Consider the following 16721-nt stretch of genomic DNA (forward strand, 5'->3'; position numbering starts at 1 on the left):
ACTGAAAAAAAAAATTATGGATTTACTTTAGAATTATTTAGAATTCCCACCACTATGCATATTTCAAAATATCTCTTTCTAAAGTTTTTTTCTTTTTGTATGTATTTGCTTCCTGGGATTGTAGCCCTGGCCGGTTTGGCTCAGTGGATAGAGACTTAGCCTGCAACTAAAGGCACATGCCCAATTTGCGGCTCGATCCCCAGTAGGGGGCGTGCAGGAGGCAGCCATTCAATAATTCTCTCTTACCATTGATGTTTCTCTCTCTCTCCCTCTCCCTTCCTCTCTGAAATAAATAAAAAATATATATATATTTTTAAAAAGTGGGATTGTAGTCCACATGCTGTGTGTTTGTTTGTTTTTTTGTATAATAAGAATGTGCCACAATTTTAATTTCCCTATTGATAGATATTTAATTTATTTTCAGTGCTTCTTTTGGTGTACATCTCAGGTTAATTCTTGAAAATAGAAATACTGTGAATATGTTTAAGGTTGTTGGCACATTTATGATTGCTTTTTCTCAAATTAACATTTCTTACAGAGTGAGGCAAATTATTTTTATCATGTCTAACACAAATGCAGTAAATGCAGTATTTGATTTCTGTGTTATTTCCTGTTTTCAAAAAATTGCAATCCAGAAATTTACCACCAACACCCTCCCTCGCCCTCCCCTTGAGATCTGGCAATAGAAGTATAGCTACTGTATAAGTTCCCTGCTTAATAATCTAGAAAAATCACATATAGTTACTACTACACAGACCTTCAGTCAGTTGTGTGGAACACACTGAAGGCTAAATAGACATGGGTATTATAAATACTCAGACATGATAGTCCTTCCTAGGAATTGCTGTTTAATGTTCCTCACTAAAGAAAAACCTCTCCCTCTGGAAGGCGGGGGAAGGTGGTTGGATGAGAGGTAATTAACCAAAGACCTTGTATGCATAGATACATAACCCATGGACACAGACAATAGGGTGCTGAAGGCCTGGGGTGGGGGCGGGGACTGGCTGAAGGGGGTCAATGGAGGAAAAAATATTTATTTTAAAAAGAGAAAAAGAAGTTGTCAACATACTATTTAAGGACTCGTGTATAACAAATTCATGGACAGGCAAAATGAGGAAATCCTATCTAATAAAAGAGTAATATGCAAATTGACCGTACCTCTGCTACACCCACAAGCCATGCCCACCAGCCATGCCCACCAGCCACTCAGGAGGGAATATGCAAATAAACCCAACCAAGATGGCTGCAGTCACAGAGAGCAGGAGGGAGGCTTGGGTTTCCCTGGCAATGGAGGAAGCCAAGCTATCCGCCTGCCCTTGCCAGCCCAGGCCTCCACTCAATGCTACAAAGTTTCAATTATAGAAGATAAATAAAGCCCAACAGAAATGGCGGCAGCCAGGGAGCTGGAGAGAGCAGGAGGTTAGGGTTGCCCGCAGCGATGGAGGAAGCCAAGCTTCTGCAGCACTGGCGTGCTTTGGCCTCCGCTTAAGGCTACAAAGTTTCAATTATAGAAGATACATAAATCCCAACAGAAATGGCTGCCACCACGGAGTGAGCAGAAGGCTTGGCTCCACTCCAGGCTACAAAGTTTCAATTGTAGAAGATAAATAAACCCCAGATCTCAGGGCCTCTGCTTGGGTTGCCAGGGAGCATGGCTGGCCTGCAGACCACCACAGGCCCCTCACCCAGGCCACCCCACACCCCAAGGGCACCCCCACCCTGATCCAGGACACCCTTCAGGGCAAACCAGCTGGCCCCCACCCATGCACCAGGCCTCTATACTATCTAATAAAAGAGTAATATGCAGATTGACCATCACTCCAACACACAAGATGGCTTCCCCCATGTGGTCAAAGATCCTCCCCCCATGTGGACACAAGATGGCCAGTAGGGGAGGGCAGTTGGGAGGAACCAGGCCTGCAAGGGAGGGCAGTTGTGGGCGATCAGGCCAGCAGGGGAGGGCAGTTGGGAGGGACCAGGCCTGCAAGGGAGGGCAGTTGGTGATCAAGCCTGCTGGGGAGGGCAGTTAGGGGTGACCTGGCCAGCGGAGGAGGGAAGTTGGGGGTGACTGGGTCTGCAGGGAAGGGCAGTTAGGGGGGGACCCAGGCCTGCAGGGGAGAGCAGTTGGGGGGTACCAGGCCTGCAGGGGAGGGCAGTTAGGGGTGACCAGGCCTGCAGGGGAGGGCAGTTAGGGGTGACCAGGCCTGCAGGGGAGGGCAGTTAGGGGTGACCAGGCCTGCAGGGGAAGGCAGTTAGGGGCAAACAGGCTGGCAGGGGAGCAGTTAGGCATCAATAAGGCTGGCAGGGGAGTGGTTAGGAGGTGATCAGGCTGGCAGGCAGAAGTGATTAGGGGCAATCAGGAAGGTGAGCAGTTGGGAGCCAGCAGTCCTGGATTGGAGAGGGTGTAGGCTGGGCTGAGAGACACCCCGCCCCCCCCCCCCCCCCCGTGCACAAATTTCGTGCACTGGACCTCTAGTCTTTTAATAAACACTATGTTCTTAAACAACTGAAAAATGTGAAATATACTGCATGTTAATAAAAAAATTAAAAAAAGAAAAATCTCTCCCTCTCAGTACAACTTTCTACGTGTCTTCAAACAATATTTATGTTAGCTTATGTTAATTTCTAAAGATGTAATTAGATGCAAATTGATGTTATACTTGTTAATGATAATAGCCTACAAGAAAAATGAGTGGTTATGTATATGGTCAGCATGTCACCTTGAGTGCAGGATCTGTTTCTTATTCATCTTTATTTCCTTAGTCTAACAGTGCTTTTCAGACCTTTGCTTGCCTCAGAATCATTTGGAGAGCTTGTTAAAATGCTTGTTGCTGGACTTGATCTAAGAATTCCCGATTTAATAATTCTGGGATTGAACCTGAGAATTTACATTCCTACCATGCTCCCAGATGAGGCCAATTATGCGCAGCCAGGGACCACTGGATGAAACTAGTCTAAAGTAATGAGCACATAACTTGGTATAGAGATGGAGCATGCTAAAAAATTTGTTAAGTGCTGCTATCACTGAATTCCTCATGCTGTTTTCAGCTGAACTGTTCTTTCTACACTCTGTTTTCAAGTTAAGAGTCTATTTATATTTATATTTGGTTATAGGACTATATTTACGTACATTTACTAGAAAAACAAAAGGTAGTAATATTAGAATCATAATGTTTTTGTGCTGCTATTTAAAGCATCATCAGGATAAACATTTCAAAATTAGCTTTTAAATTAAAAGTTTTAAAAATTTTTATTAGTCAAGCAATGTATTTGTAAATAATGAACAGTTTGTCATTATTTATTTTAAAACTTCTTTATAAATGAAAATTAGTCTATAATCATAATTAATTACTAGTTGAAATATCATTGATTCTCAAGTAATTCCACTCATTCTTGCCAGGTTTATCAGTACTTTGCTACTAAGGGTCATATATTTAAGTATGGTAAAATAATTAAGTCAATAATTATGTTTCCACAATAGATTTTAAACTACAGTAAATTTCAAGGGTAAGGATGAACTATACAGAAAATAGATTTAAAAGTTTTATATAAGATTTTTTAAAGAGTTAAATAAGATTCCGAGAATTTTGTGAAGTCATTATTAATTCATTTGTTTTTGTAAGTTTTTTTTTGGAGGTGGCTTTAGGCTCTTACATATTGACAGTCAATATTGAAAAACAGTATTTTCTTGCTATGCGTTAGCTTGGCCTGTTTTGAAATTGGTAACCCAGGGAAGCAAAGCAGCCTTTGCTAGTTTATGAATAAAGATAAAAATAACAAAAGTACCCAGGATTCATATCTGATATTTGAATACCAGATTCAGGTCTGGTATTCAAAATGTACAAAGAATTCATTTTTTATGGCCAAGTAGTATTCCATTGTGGAAATGTACTGCAGCTTTTGTATCCACTCATCTACTGATGGGCACTTGGGCTACTTTCAAATCTTGGGTATTGTAAATAATGCTGCAGTTAACGAATTAGTGTTTCAGGTTTCTGTGCATGTATTCCCAGATTGCAACAGCATGGTTGGACCTGGAGAGTATTACACTAAGTTAAATAAGCCAGTCAGAGAAAGACAAGTACCATATGATTTCACTCATAAGTGGAATGTAATTAACCAAATAAACTAACAAAGTGGAGACAGACTCATGGGATAGAGAACAGCTGTCAGAGGTGAGGGTGTTGGGGGCTGGGTGAGAAGGGTAAAGAGACTGAGCAAAGAAAAAAAAGATTCTCATGGACATAGACAATAGTATGGTGATTGCCAAAGAAAAAGGGGGTGGGGAAAGGTAGAAGAGGGTAAAGAGGAGATCAACGGTGTTGGAAGGAGACTTGACTTGGGTGGTAAACACACAATATAATATACAGATGATGTATTGTAGACCAGAAACCTATATAATTTTATTACTCAATGTCACCTTTATAAATTCAATAAAAAATAAATTTAAAACATACAAAGAATTCTTAAAACTCAACATAAAAAAACAACCTTTAAATAAAAATGGGCCAAAAACCTTAATAGATATGTCATCAAGGAAGATGGTAAATAAGCACCTGAAAAGATGCTCCACATCAGATGTTGTCAGGGAAATGCAAATTAAAACAGTAATGAGATACCACTTCCTACCTGAGGCAGTTTGACCTGTTTTGAAATACAAACACCTACAACACCAAATGCTGACCAGGATGTAGAGCAATAGCAACTCTCATTCATTGCTGGTGGAAATGCAAAATGGTGTGTAGCCACTTTGGAAGATAGTTTGGCTGTTTCTTACAAAACTAAACATGCTCTTACCACACAATCCATCATTCATGCTCCTTGGTATTCACCCAAAGGATTTGGAAAATCTGCACATGGATGTTTATAGTAGCTTTACTCTTAATTGTTAAATCTTGGAGGCAACCAAGATGTCCTTCAATAGGTGATTAGATGAATAAAGTGTGGTACATCCAGATAACACTGATGGCTTTTTCATAAGAAGTTATATATTATGTAAAGTCATGGGTGCAGCCTCAACATAAGTGATGATTATTTTAATGTGTAAGAAAAATAGTTTTAAAGCCATATATATTTACTGTGATAATCATTACTATTTGTCTTTAAATTGTGATTTTTACTTTCCCTAATTTACATTACACCAAGAGTCCTCTCATGTAGTAAGAATGATACTTTAATATTGTTAGTTTTTTTTAAATATAGCTACTAAATGGTCTTACCATTTGGGACTTAATGTTTTATATTACATTTCGATGTTTCATTAATGTTGATGTGAAAAACAAAATGTTTTGAGTAACTTAAAAGCATCTTTAATTGATCATGTCTAACTCAGAATATGATAGAATGTTTTAAACGTTACATAGGGTCATGAAAATCTTAGCGTTTAAGGGATTTTAGTAGTGTAGCTTCTTAATTGGTTTTCATGAAAATTTTGAAATATGTTTGAGTTGCTGCGAGAATAAGGAGTAAAGACAAGATTTCTTACTTTGTTTTGTTCAAGACACCTAGCTGTTGGGTGGAAGAGGGAGCAGAAGAGAGGTCACATCAGCGTTCTGCGTCATGGGGGAGTGCTGATCAACTGAAAGAGGTAAGGTATTTCTGATTGTAGTCTATAACCTATTTTTATCTTAGCAAATTATCTTATCATTTCCTGAATATAATGGTACTTTCTTTCAGAGTTTAAGAGTTGCCCTCCGTTTTGGTGAACAAATCCGAGTTTACCTTATTTGTGCTCTTCATGTTCTTCATAAATGTTTGTTCTGTAAACTCTCAGCTTTTGCCTTTTCCAGAATGAATTCTTATTTTACTTATAATTGCTATATCTTCTTCATTTTGGTTGTCTTTTGTTCCCACTTCAGCTTTCTTGTTTTTGAGTTATAGCAATGAGAACATAGATTATAACTTTGTACAATGGTAGGAAAGTGTTTTCTGCTTCTAATAACTTTTTCATGATAGCCAGCATATTGTCCTTTGAGACCCAGTAGTACAGTGGAATTCATATCTTTTGTAGTTTTTATTCTCTTACTCATTATGAATAACCCAATTTGTGATAATCTTTGTGTATATTTTGTTTATTTTTCCTGATCGTGTTATCTTTTATCTATCTAAATTCTTTTATTTTCATAGAAACTGAGTTGAAAGGTCATCTAGTTCAGTTGTCACCAACCTTTCGGACCTCACAGACCACCGGTTGGTTACCGCTGATCTAGTCTATCTCCTATGTAAACACTCCTTTAAAAAAAATGGTCATCTAGTCTATTTTGGTCATTCTTGGTGAGAGAAGCTTCTCACTTTGCTAGAGAACCAAACTAGTTCAGTTGTTTCAGCTTAAGTTGTTAAATAGTTCATTTTGTATATTGAACTCAGAATTATATCCCTTAGTTTTGACTCTGCCCTCGGTATCATTGTGTAAGTCAACTTTAAATATTTGAAAGGTTAGCAATACGTTATTTTTCTCCAGGGTAAACATTGACATTTCTCTCAAGTAATTTTTATATATGCCATAGTTTCCATAATTTTAGTATCATTTTAATATACTATGGGCTATCGGTATCTTGCATATACTATGGTATCTAGACTGAATAGTTTCTCTATAATATTAATGTAGAGAAATCCTCAACTTCTGTCTGCCCTACACACAAATGCATGTACACAAAATCAGTTTTTCCCAGCAGCAAGGAAAAAAGAAACGAAGGGAAGGAGGGAGGGAGGGAACTGGTTTAAAATATCTAAAGTAGCTACATATCTATGCGTAAAATACAAATACCAAAAAAGTAAACTTTCAGTTTTATCTCAGAAGTCAATACAATCTCAAAGCAATAGCCAAGATTTGGTATGATTGAATTTAGGATTGCAATAACATAGGATATGCATGATTGAAAAAGGAATGGCTAGCATTTATTACTGAGTGGGAGATTTGATTGCTCTCCCCACAAAGCAACCATAACACTGGCTAAAATAAATAATTCAGTGTTCTGGAAATCAAACAAACAAATTGAGAAGTTTGTTCATGAAAAGTACTGAACTCAAGGCAAGAATAACACAAGTTTGTGGTGTTCTTACCTGGTGCTACTCCTGTCCCCCTTCTTACTCATCCCCTGCTTTGTTGGTGTGACATTTCAACCAGGATGGAGCAGGCCTTGAAAACCAGAAGCTTTGCTGCCCCTACTGCTGATAGAGTACTTGATAGAGAGTATTGAAGATTAAAATAGTGATCTTAGTTGCAAATGAATAGGGAGAAATAATGGCTCCGTTAGTCAGAGGTTGTAGTCTTGTTTATGGCAAGCAACAGACTTATGGAGCAGTGAGATTTTATCAAGTTGTAAGAGGCAAGACAGCCACAGGGGCTTGATAAGTTCACCACATATATCCCAGCTTGACTGTATATGCACAGCAGAAAATGAAGTGGGCCCAAACCATCCATGCATCACTGGTCAGTGGAGCTTATAAATACATAGGAGATTCAAGCAGGCCTAGCGATAATAAAATTTGGGGCCAACTTGTAAAGGGCTCAGACTTTGCACTACTCATTCTATGCTCAAATTACATCTGGGAGTAGAAGCTTTACTGGATTGTAACACTCAGTATCATTATTAAGATGGTAATTCTCCCAACATTGATTCACGGTGATCACTATTAAAATGTCATACCTTTTGTTTTGGGCAAGAATTAACAAGGTAATAATCCTAAGATTTATGTGGAAATGCAAAGGACCTAGAATGGCCAAAATAATTTTGAAAGCAAGGAAAATTTTGGGAGAACTTATATTACACAATTTCAATACTTCTTATAAATGCACATTAGTGCAGTTGGCAAAGAATTAGCATAAAAGAAGACATACAGATAAGTGGATCAAAATTGTGAATCCAGGAGTAAACCTTTCATTTATGGTCAGTTGATTTCATTCAACAAAGTTGCCAACACAATTCACTTGAAAAGGACAGTTTTTCCAACAGTGGTACTGGGATAATTTTATATCCATATATAAAGAAAAAAACTTAAGCCCTTAGCTCCAAGGATAGAGAAAAATGAACTCAAAATGGATGATAGTTCTAAATATAAGTTCTAAAATTATAAAACTTCTAGAAGACCTTGAATTAGGTGGGGCACTCTTAGGTGCAAGGCCATAAGAGAAAAAAATATGAATTGAACTTCATTAAAATGAACATTTACACATGACTAAGAGCATGCACAGACAAGCCCCAGACTGAAAAAAAATACTAGCAAATCATATATTTGATATAGGCCTTATCCACAGAATATATAAGGAACTCATACAAATTAATAATAAGACAACCAAATGGGTAATACACTTGAATAGAAGTATTTTCACCAAATATTTATGGGTGCCAAAATGTGTTCGGCATCATTAGTCATTAGACAAATGCAAATTAAACCATTAAATACAACTACACACCAACTATAATTACTTTAATTTAAAAGACAACATTGAGTATTGAAACGGATGGAGAGAATCTGGACCCCTCAAACATTGTTGGGAATATAAAGTGGTACAGCAACTTCGGAAAATAGCCAGTTTCTTTAAAAGTTAAATCGTCAACTTAGCATATAACCCAGCAATTCCATTCCTAGGAATCTGTATAATAAAGATGAAAACACCTGTGTACTTTTAAGACATACACTGTTGTTTATAGCAGAGTTATTCAGAACAACTAAAAACTGGAAATTATCCATCAGTTGGTAACTGGATAAATAAAATGTGGTATATTCATGCAGTAGCATACTATTCAGCAATAAAAGGAAACAATGTACTGAATACTAATGCATGCTACAGTGTAAATGAAGCTCAAAAAGATTTTACTAAGTTAAGGGTCAGCAATTTTTTTCTGTAAAAGGCCAGATAGTAAGTATTTTAGGGTTTGTGGGCCATATTATCTTCGTTGCCACTACTCAGCTCTGCTATTGTAATGTGAAAGCAGCCATAGACAATATGGAGTGGGTATGGTTATGCTCCAATAAATTTTATTTACAAAAACATGTGGCAGGCTAGATTTGACCTGCAGATTGTAGTTTTCTAATCCCTGTTAAGTGAAAGAAGCCAGATGAATAAGACTACCTATGATATGGTTCCATTTATATTGAAATGCCAGAAAAGGCCAATTTATACACGAACAAAAGAAGCCCATTAGTGGTTGCTTGTGGCCAGGAGTGGGGCTGGGGGAGTGGTGATGGGCTACAAATAGACTCAAATCAAATTTGGGGTTGATGAAATAACTCTAAAACTGCATTATGATTATTGTAATAATCACTGAAAAGTGATTAAAAATCACTGAATTTTACCCTTCAAATGGATGAAGTTAAGGGAATGTAAATTATGTCTCAGTAAAGATGAAAGAAAAAACGGGAAAAAATATGAAAGACTGGTGGCTTTTTTGTGATATGTCATGAAGGTATTAAATTCTATATGATACATATAACTATGGCTAGAAAAAGTATAGGAGTATTTGGGTGAAGACTAAAAGTGAAAATAAGAATTGGCATTTGAGAAAATTGTGAAAAGTAAGAGCTGTTATTGAAATAGTAATATTTTTAAAAGTTATATACTATAGTGTTTTTAAAAAATGACTTGAGCCCTGGCCTGGTGGCTCAACTGGTTGGAGCATCATGGCATACGCCAAAAAGGTTTCAGGTTTGATTCTTGGTTTGGGCGCATGTGGGAGGCAGCGGATCGGATCGATGTTTCTCTCTCATACCAACGTTTCTCTCTCTCCTCCTTCCTCTCTCAAATCAGTCGGATGGATGGATAGATAGATAGATAGATAGATAGATAGATAGATAGATGATAGAGAAAGGAAGGAGGGAAGGGAAGGAGGGAAGAGAAGGGAAGGAGAGGGAGAGAAGGAAGGAAAGGGAAGGAGGGAGGGAGGGAGGGAGGGAGGGAGGGAGGGAGGGAGGGAGGGAGGGAGGGAGGGGAGAAACAAACCTGGGTCATATTGGCTGGGGATTAGGGAGGCTTTTTAAGCCAATTTTAAGAGAGTGTAGATTTCTACACATTTTACGAGCACCAAATGTATCTTGCAAATAAATGGTGGGAGATTGGAATGGGGCTGTTTGCATAAATAGAGACCTGGGACTATGTTTGTAGGCAGTAAAACTGTACCTCAAATAACCCCATGTGACATTGTTGGTGTTTTCCTGTGGGCCAGAGAGACAGCTATGTAAAATGGAAATAGTAACCATATGCTGTGTGTATATATGGCATAGAGCTCTTCCAATGTGGGACCAAGGCCCCAGTCACACTAATTTAAAACCTGCTCTGGAGCTATGCAACTCCAGAGGCCAGTGTGAGCAACCATGAAGTAACATGGCAGGAAAGAGCTCACCAAGGACAGCACTCCCACATAAGGTGACCTTGCAGACAAGTATTTTAGGGAATGTAAGGAAATCTATTGCCATAAAAGACAGCAGATACATTGAATAGAATCCTGTACATCTGAAGAAAAAAGGATAAGAACACAGTCCCAAAAATAACTTTAAAATAAGAATGTTTAGAATTTCAAATGAAATAGTAACTTGCAATGAGAATAGAAATAGATAAGAACAGGCAGAATGATAAAGGTCCATTTGAAAATCTGTTAAGTAACAAAAGTTGGTGAAATAAAAAACTGTTTACTGGATCCAAAGGAAATAGCTGAAGAGAATTAGTGAGTCAAAAGACTCAACTGAGAATTGAAAGTCAGGATGAACAAATCATCTAAAATATAGAACAAAATGATAAAGAAGTTTAAACATGAAAGAGAAGTTAAGAAACATGAAAAATAGATTTAGGAGTTCCAGAAAGTAAGAATAGTAAGTATTGGGAAAGACAAATTTTTTAAGGATGAACATTTGCTAGATTTGAAGAACCATGTGTATCTTTATATTGGAAAAGCCCACCAGTTCCAAGGAGGAAAGACAGGACAATGAGAATATTAGGTCTAGTGTAGTGGAATTGTAGATCAAGGACAAACACACACACACACACACACATACACACACATACACATTTGGAAAAAGGGCAGATTACCTACAAAGAAATGTCAGATTATCAATATATTTATCACAAAATATAATTGGTGTCAGTATACAGTGAATTTGTGGTTTGTGTCTATGTTAAGGAAATGAGTTGAAGTGAAGCATCATTTTCCTTTAAGAAAGGATTGCTTTTCTTCCTTTAGATTATGTTTATTGAAGGGTTGTTGATCCAGCCTTTATTTACATTTTGCAGACCTTTAAAAAAAGTACAAGTGTACTTTTTCATTGGTTCCCTGTTTATATAAAACAATTTAAAATTAATGTACACAACATAACTAGAGTTTTAAAAGTCTGCTAAGTAAATGACAAAGATTTAATACTTGTCACTTTTATGATACTTGATTTCTACCATTTAGTAGAGGTAAAAGAGCATAAAGGTCAATTTTTAGGATTTTTTTTTTAGCAAACATCATCAGCCTTCAGTGGCACTGCATTTATTCATGGAATAATGTCAGATGAATAAGACTCTATGCTCGGTATTGTGTAAAGCATCTAGAATTTCAAAAGAAACAGTAGATAACAATCTACTTCTTAAATAGCTTACTTACATATTAGGAAAAGCAGCTGAGACTTTAAGGAATAATCACAAAAGGACTTTATATTAACTCTTATTGTCCTTGTTCAATGAAAGAAGAAGGGATATAGTTTGTGATAAATATATTTGTTTCCTGCCCGTAGTACAAAACTAGAATCTGATCACTTATACTCCTGCAGTCCCTCCAGGTGAGCATGCTTTCCAATCTCTTACCATAGTCAACGCTTCTAACTTCTCTCGTGGTTATATTGCTCGTCTTCTCTCAACTAGGGCCTTCTACAGCTGGGTGCCTTCATGGGGAAGGGATCCTGGAGGCTCCTTTTCTGTGTCTTGCTCCCCTCCTTCCTAACTCCATAGCTCCTGTTTCCGACCCCTCTGGAGTTGGACGTGGGGGAGAGAGGGAAAGGTAAGGGGAATAGATATGTTCCTACTTGACTGGTACTGTTGTAAGATGCCTTGACATTCCCTGGGCTTGACAGATTCTTAAAACTTCCTTTTGTGACTTCATGGGTTCTTTGGAATTCCTTGTTGCTACACATCTCTTACCTTTAGTTCTGTCTTTATGAGTTAGTGAGTCTTTTACTCTCTCCTTGGCCTCTAGAATTCTAGACCTAGATTTCACATTCCCAGCTGCTGAGCTCCTTCACCCTTCTAGGCAGCCCTCTCACATGGGACCTAAGACACCTTTCCACAATGACTCTCACACTCATTTCCCACATGGTTCCTGGAAAACTCACATACTTTTTGTCTGGTTAATGTCTGGAGCTTATGCTGATTCAAATGCTACAGTAAAACTCTGTTATACTAGCTTCACATTTTGAGTATCTGGAGTGGGTATCAGATACGAATTCATCATGACCCCTTATCTGTGGGGAACATACATCAGTTATTCAAGTTGTCCCATTAAAACTCCTCTCCATTTGAGGCAAAGGAGAAAGTATACCCTCTTGGGTCTTGGGTTTTATTTTTTTCCTACTTTCAGCCTAAAAAGCTGCTTTTACTGTTTCATGGATGCTGGCATAGTCATGAGACTCCTGGTTTAGAGACAGTGGACTTCAGCACAGCAAGTATCAAGGTTATCAAGTTTGCATTTGTTCTGACCCTGAAGTCACATGGGGGAGATGGGGAGGACCCAAATGGATGCCTGCCCATGCAGTAGATCCCATTTCAGAAGAGAGAAACAGAGCCGGGGGAATCCACTGTTTTTATAGTAAGCAGTAAGCAAACCTTTTTATCCCAGAAGGTGTCATTCCCAGAGAAAACAAAAATGATACATGTTGTATTATTGTTTTATTTTATTTTATTTACTATTCATGATTTTGATAAATGTAAGTTGAAAAAGGTGGGTTTACTATTCATAAGTCCTTCAGTGGAAATAAGGAAAAATCATAGATTGCTTCTTTATCTTAGTCCTGCTCTCATTAGAAAGATAGTTTTTCTTAGAGGGAACCATCTGTGCAAGTAAGGAAAATGATTAGGGATGCTTCTCACTTCTAATAAAGTAACAATTATTAGATATGATTTCATTTTATTTATTTAAATTTTTATTTATTGATTTTTAGACAGAAACATCAATTTGTTATTCCACTTATTTATGCATTAATTGGTTGATTCTTGTATGTGCCTTGACCAGGGATTGAACCCACAACCCTGGCGTATCGGGATGATACTCTAACCACCTGAGCTACCTGGCCAAGGCCAATTATTAAATATTACTGATATGGACTTCTTTTTATATAAGAAAAATAAAAGTTTCCTTATAGTTTTACTAAGAGTATACTTTTGCCCTAACATTCTTTCAGTATTGGTATTTTAAAATTTTTTTTAACATACTATAATAGGTGAAAATATTGCAATAATATTTTCTCTGGACCTAAAAGACAACAGAATGGAGAATTTTGATTATCTATTTGAAAGCAAAGGAATTGTGTGATGAACCTTTTAAAACTACTTATTTTTAATAAAGTCTCTGTTTCAGTCCATATTGAGTTATAAAGATGTTTTATAATTTTTCATTATTTAAAATTGTATCCAATAGGCACAGTTTTTAAGGTCCTAAATACTGCTTATCAGAAAAATAGAAACTTATCAGTAGGTTAGTATGTAGTCAGTTAATTGCTCCATCACATTTTTGTTCATCTTTATTCTATTTTCACATCTTGCAATATCTCCAACATTAAGAAAGGAAGTTACTTTGCAAAGTGGTTGAGATTATGAGCCAATACATAGTAACTGGTAGTTATTGCAGTTGAACATTAACCTAGTATTACTTTCAGCACTGTTGGTAGGAAATAGAAGTTACGAATTAAAGACTGAAGGACTAGGCCTGCCATTTATTAGCTGTGTTACATTGGGAAAGGTATTTTATTTTTTAGTGTTTCCTGGTCTGTAAAAGAGATACAATAAATCTGTGGGATCAAGTGGGTTTGTGAACTAAGTGTATTTTAAATGTTAGTCTGGTATTGTTAACATGCTTCTGTTGAAAATTGTGCCTTGTAGGTAGTTGTAAATACACTTCTATATTAAAACTTATTTTATATGTATAAAACTTGTCCCAGAGCTGGCTGTATCTTTGGGGATGAAGTTGTGTGTGGGAGTATCTTTGTCTGTCTGTTCCTGGGCAAGCATATCTGTGGGTATGTAAGGGCTGATGTTTGTGCAGGTAACATCTCCCTATGCATGTGTGTGTGCTCCTTTTACATTCACGTTTGTGCATCCATGTGCCTGCATTTGCTCATTTGATTATCATGGGCTGAATAAATAGCAGAGAGTTCATTTGGGTTTGCCTGTTGGCACTTTAAAGAAAAACAGGAAGAGAGAAACCAAGATGGCGGCATAGGTAAGCACCTAAACTGCTGCCCCGCACAACAATTTCAAAACTACAACTAAAAGACAGAACGGACACCATCCAGAACCACAGGAAAGCTGGCTGAGTGAAAATTCTACAACTAGAAGGAAAGAGAAAAGCTCACAGAGAATTGGAGGTACGGCAAAGGGGCTTTGTGCACGCAGAGAGGAAGGGCGGCTGAGAGCCTGGCTGACTTTCTCTGGCGGAAGGGGGAAGGAAGCCCCCGACTGCACTGAACCCCAGTTCCGACTGCACTGAACCTCAGTTCCAGGTGAAACCCTGTGGGCCCAGGCTCATACAGGGGGAGTTTGGACTGTCAGGTAGAGAGAAAGGCACACGGAGACTCGGAGACTCGGGAGCCGCGGCGGCAGGGGTCTGGAGTGCCCACAAAGACTGACTGAGGAGGTTACCACAGGCTTTCCCTAGCGGAAGGGAGTCAGAAGCTCCTGACTGCACTGAACCCCAGTTCCGACTGCACTGAACCGCAGTTCTGGGCGAGCCCCTGGGGACCCACGCTCTTACAGGGGAAATCTGGACTGTAAGGCAGAAACTCGGGAACCGCGGAAGGCAGAGGTCTGGAGACTCATGAGCAAGGGCAGGGCTGACAGGAAGCCAAGACTGTGCTCTGCCCTGAGACTCCACCTCTTCCAAGCTGAGCACAGAGGCTTTTGCAATCTGGCAAGGCTAATCCTATAAGGCTGTCTCCAGCACCGAAAATCTCCCAGTGTAGACACAGCTGATCCTTACAGCCAACTGGCCTGCAGGTCAATTCCTCCCAGTGATACCAACAACAATCAAGACTTAACTACAACAAGGCTGTACACACAGTCCACAAAGGGGTGCACCAAGAGTGTCCACCTCAGGTTAACTGGGGAGGCCGACCCACTGGGCCATATAGGAAACCTAGCACACAAAGCTACCCTACCAACTCAGGGAAGCAGTGAAAATGCGGCGTCAAAGAAACAGATCACAAACGAAAGAAATGGAGGAAAACAAACGACTGGATATAGAATTCAAAACCACGGTTATAAGGCTTTTCAAGAATATCCTAGAAAAGGCCGATAAATATAATGAGACCCTCGAAGATATGAAAAAGGACCAACTAGAAATTAAACATACACTGACTGAAATAAAAAATATTATACAGAGACCCAACAGCAGACTAGAGGAACGCAAGAATCAAGTCAAAGATTTGAAATACAAAGAAGCAAAAAACACTCAACTGGAAAAGCAAAAAGAAAAAAGAATTCAAAAAGTTGAAGATAGTGTAAGAAGCCTCTTGGACAACTTCAAGCGTACCAACATCAGAATTATGGGGGTGCCAGAAGAAGAGAGAGAGCAAGATACTGAAAACCTATTGGAAGAAATAATGACAGAAAACTTGCCCCACCTGGTGAAAGAAATAGACTTACAAGTCCAGGAAGCGCACAGAACCCCAAACAAAAGGAATCCAAAGAGGACCACTCCAAGACACATCATAATTAAGATGCCAAGAGCAAAAGACAAAGAGAGAATATTAAAAGCAGCAAGAGAAAAACAGTTAATTACCTACAAGGGAGCACCCATACGACTATCAGCGGATTTCTCAACAGAAACTATGCAGGCCAGACGGGAGTGGCAAGAAATATTCAAAGAGATGAATAGCAAGAACCTATAACCAAGACTACTCTACCCAGCAAAGCTATTATTCAGAATGGAAGGTCAGATAAAGAGCTTCACAGATAAGGAAAAGCTAAAGGAGTTCATCACCACCAAACCAGTATTATATGAAATGCTGAAAGGTATTCTTAAAGAAGAGGAAGAAGAAAAAAGTAAAGAGAAAATTATGAACCACAAATACATATCTATCAACAAGTGAATCTAAAAATCAAGTGAATTAAAAATCTGAGGAACAGAATAAACTGGTGAATATAATAGAATCAGGGGCATAGAAAGGGAGTGGACTGATAATTCTCAGGGGGAAGGGGGTGTGGGGGGTGCAGGAAGAGACTGGACAAAAATCGTACACCTATGGATGAGGACAGTGTGGGGGGAGGTAAGGGCAAAGGGTGGGGTGGGAACCGGGTGGAAGGGGAGCTATGGGGGGAAAAGGAGAAACAATTGTAATAATCTGAACAATAAATATTTATTAAATTAAAAAAAAAAGAAAAACAGGAAGACAACACTGATTGTGCATATTTATGGAAAGACAAAAAAAGCTTTAAATTTTTATCTATCTTTAGTGTTAGATTAGGTGGTGTTGCATTTTAAATTCCTCTGAACACTGTCAAGGAATATAATATTAAAAATTTGTTTTCGACTACA

At 38.3% G+C, this 16721-nt stretch overlaps 1 protein-coding gene across 5 annotated transcripts in view; it reads left to right on the forward strand.

Annotated features, from left to right (window-relative positions):
* The window catches only part of GLCCI1 (glucocorticoid induced 1), an 83631-nt gene that overhangs the window by 39699 nt on the left and 27211 nt on the right, over positions 1-16721 (forward strand). For all 5 annotated transcript variants that reach the window (XM_080666232.1, XM_080666233.1, XM_080666236.1 and 2 more), the window contains exon 3: positions 5501-5587. In XM_080666232.1, the coding sequence (XP_080522358.1) occupies positions 5501-5587 (87 nt within the window). The remainder of the gene's footprint in view (positions 1-5500; positions 5588-16721) is intronic.

Source organism: Plecotus auritus (assembly GCF_963455305.1).
Source record: "Plecotus auritus genome assembly, chromosome: 4".
Classification (NCBI taxonomy): domain Eukaryota; kingdom Metazoa; phylum Chordata; class Mammalia; order Chiroptera; family Vespertilionidae; genus Plecotus; species Plecotus auritus.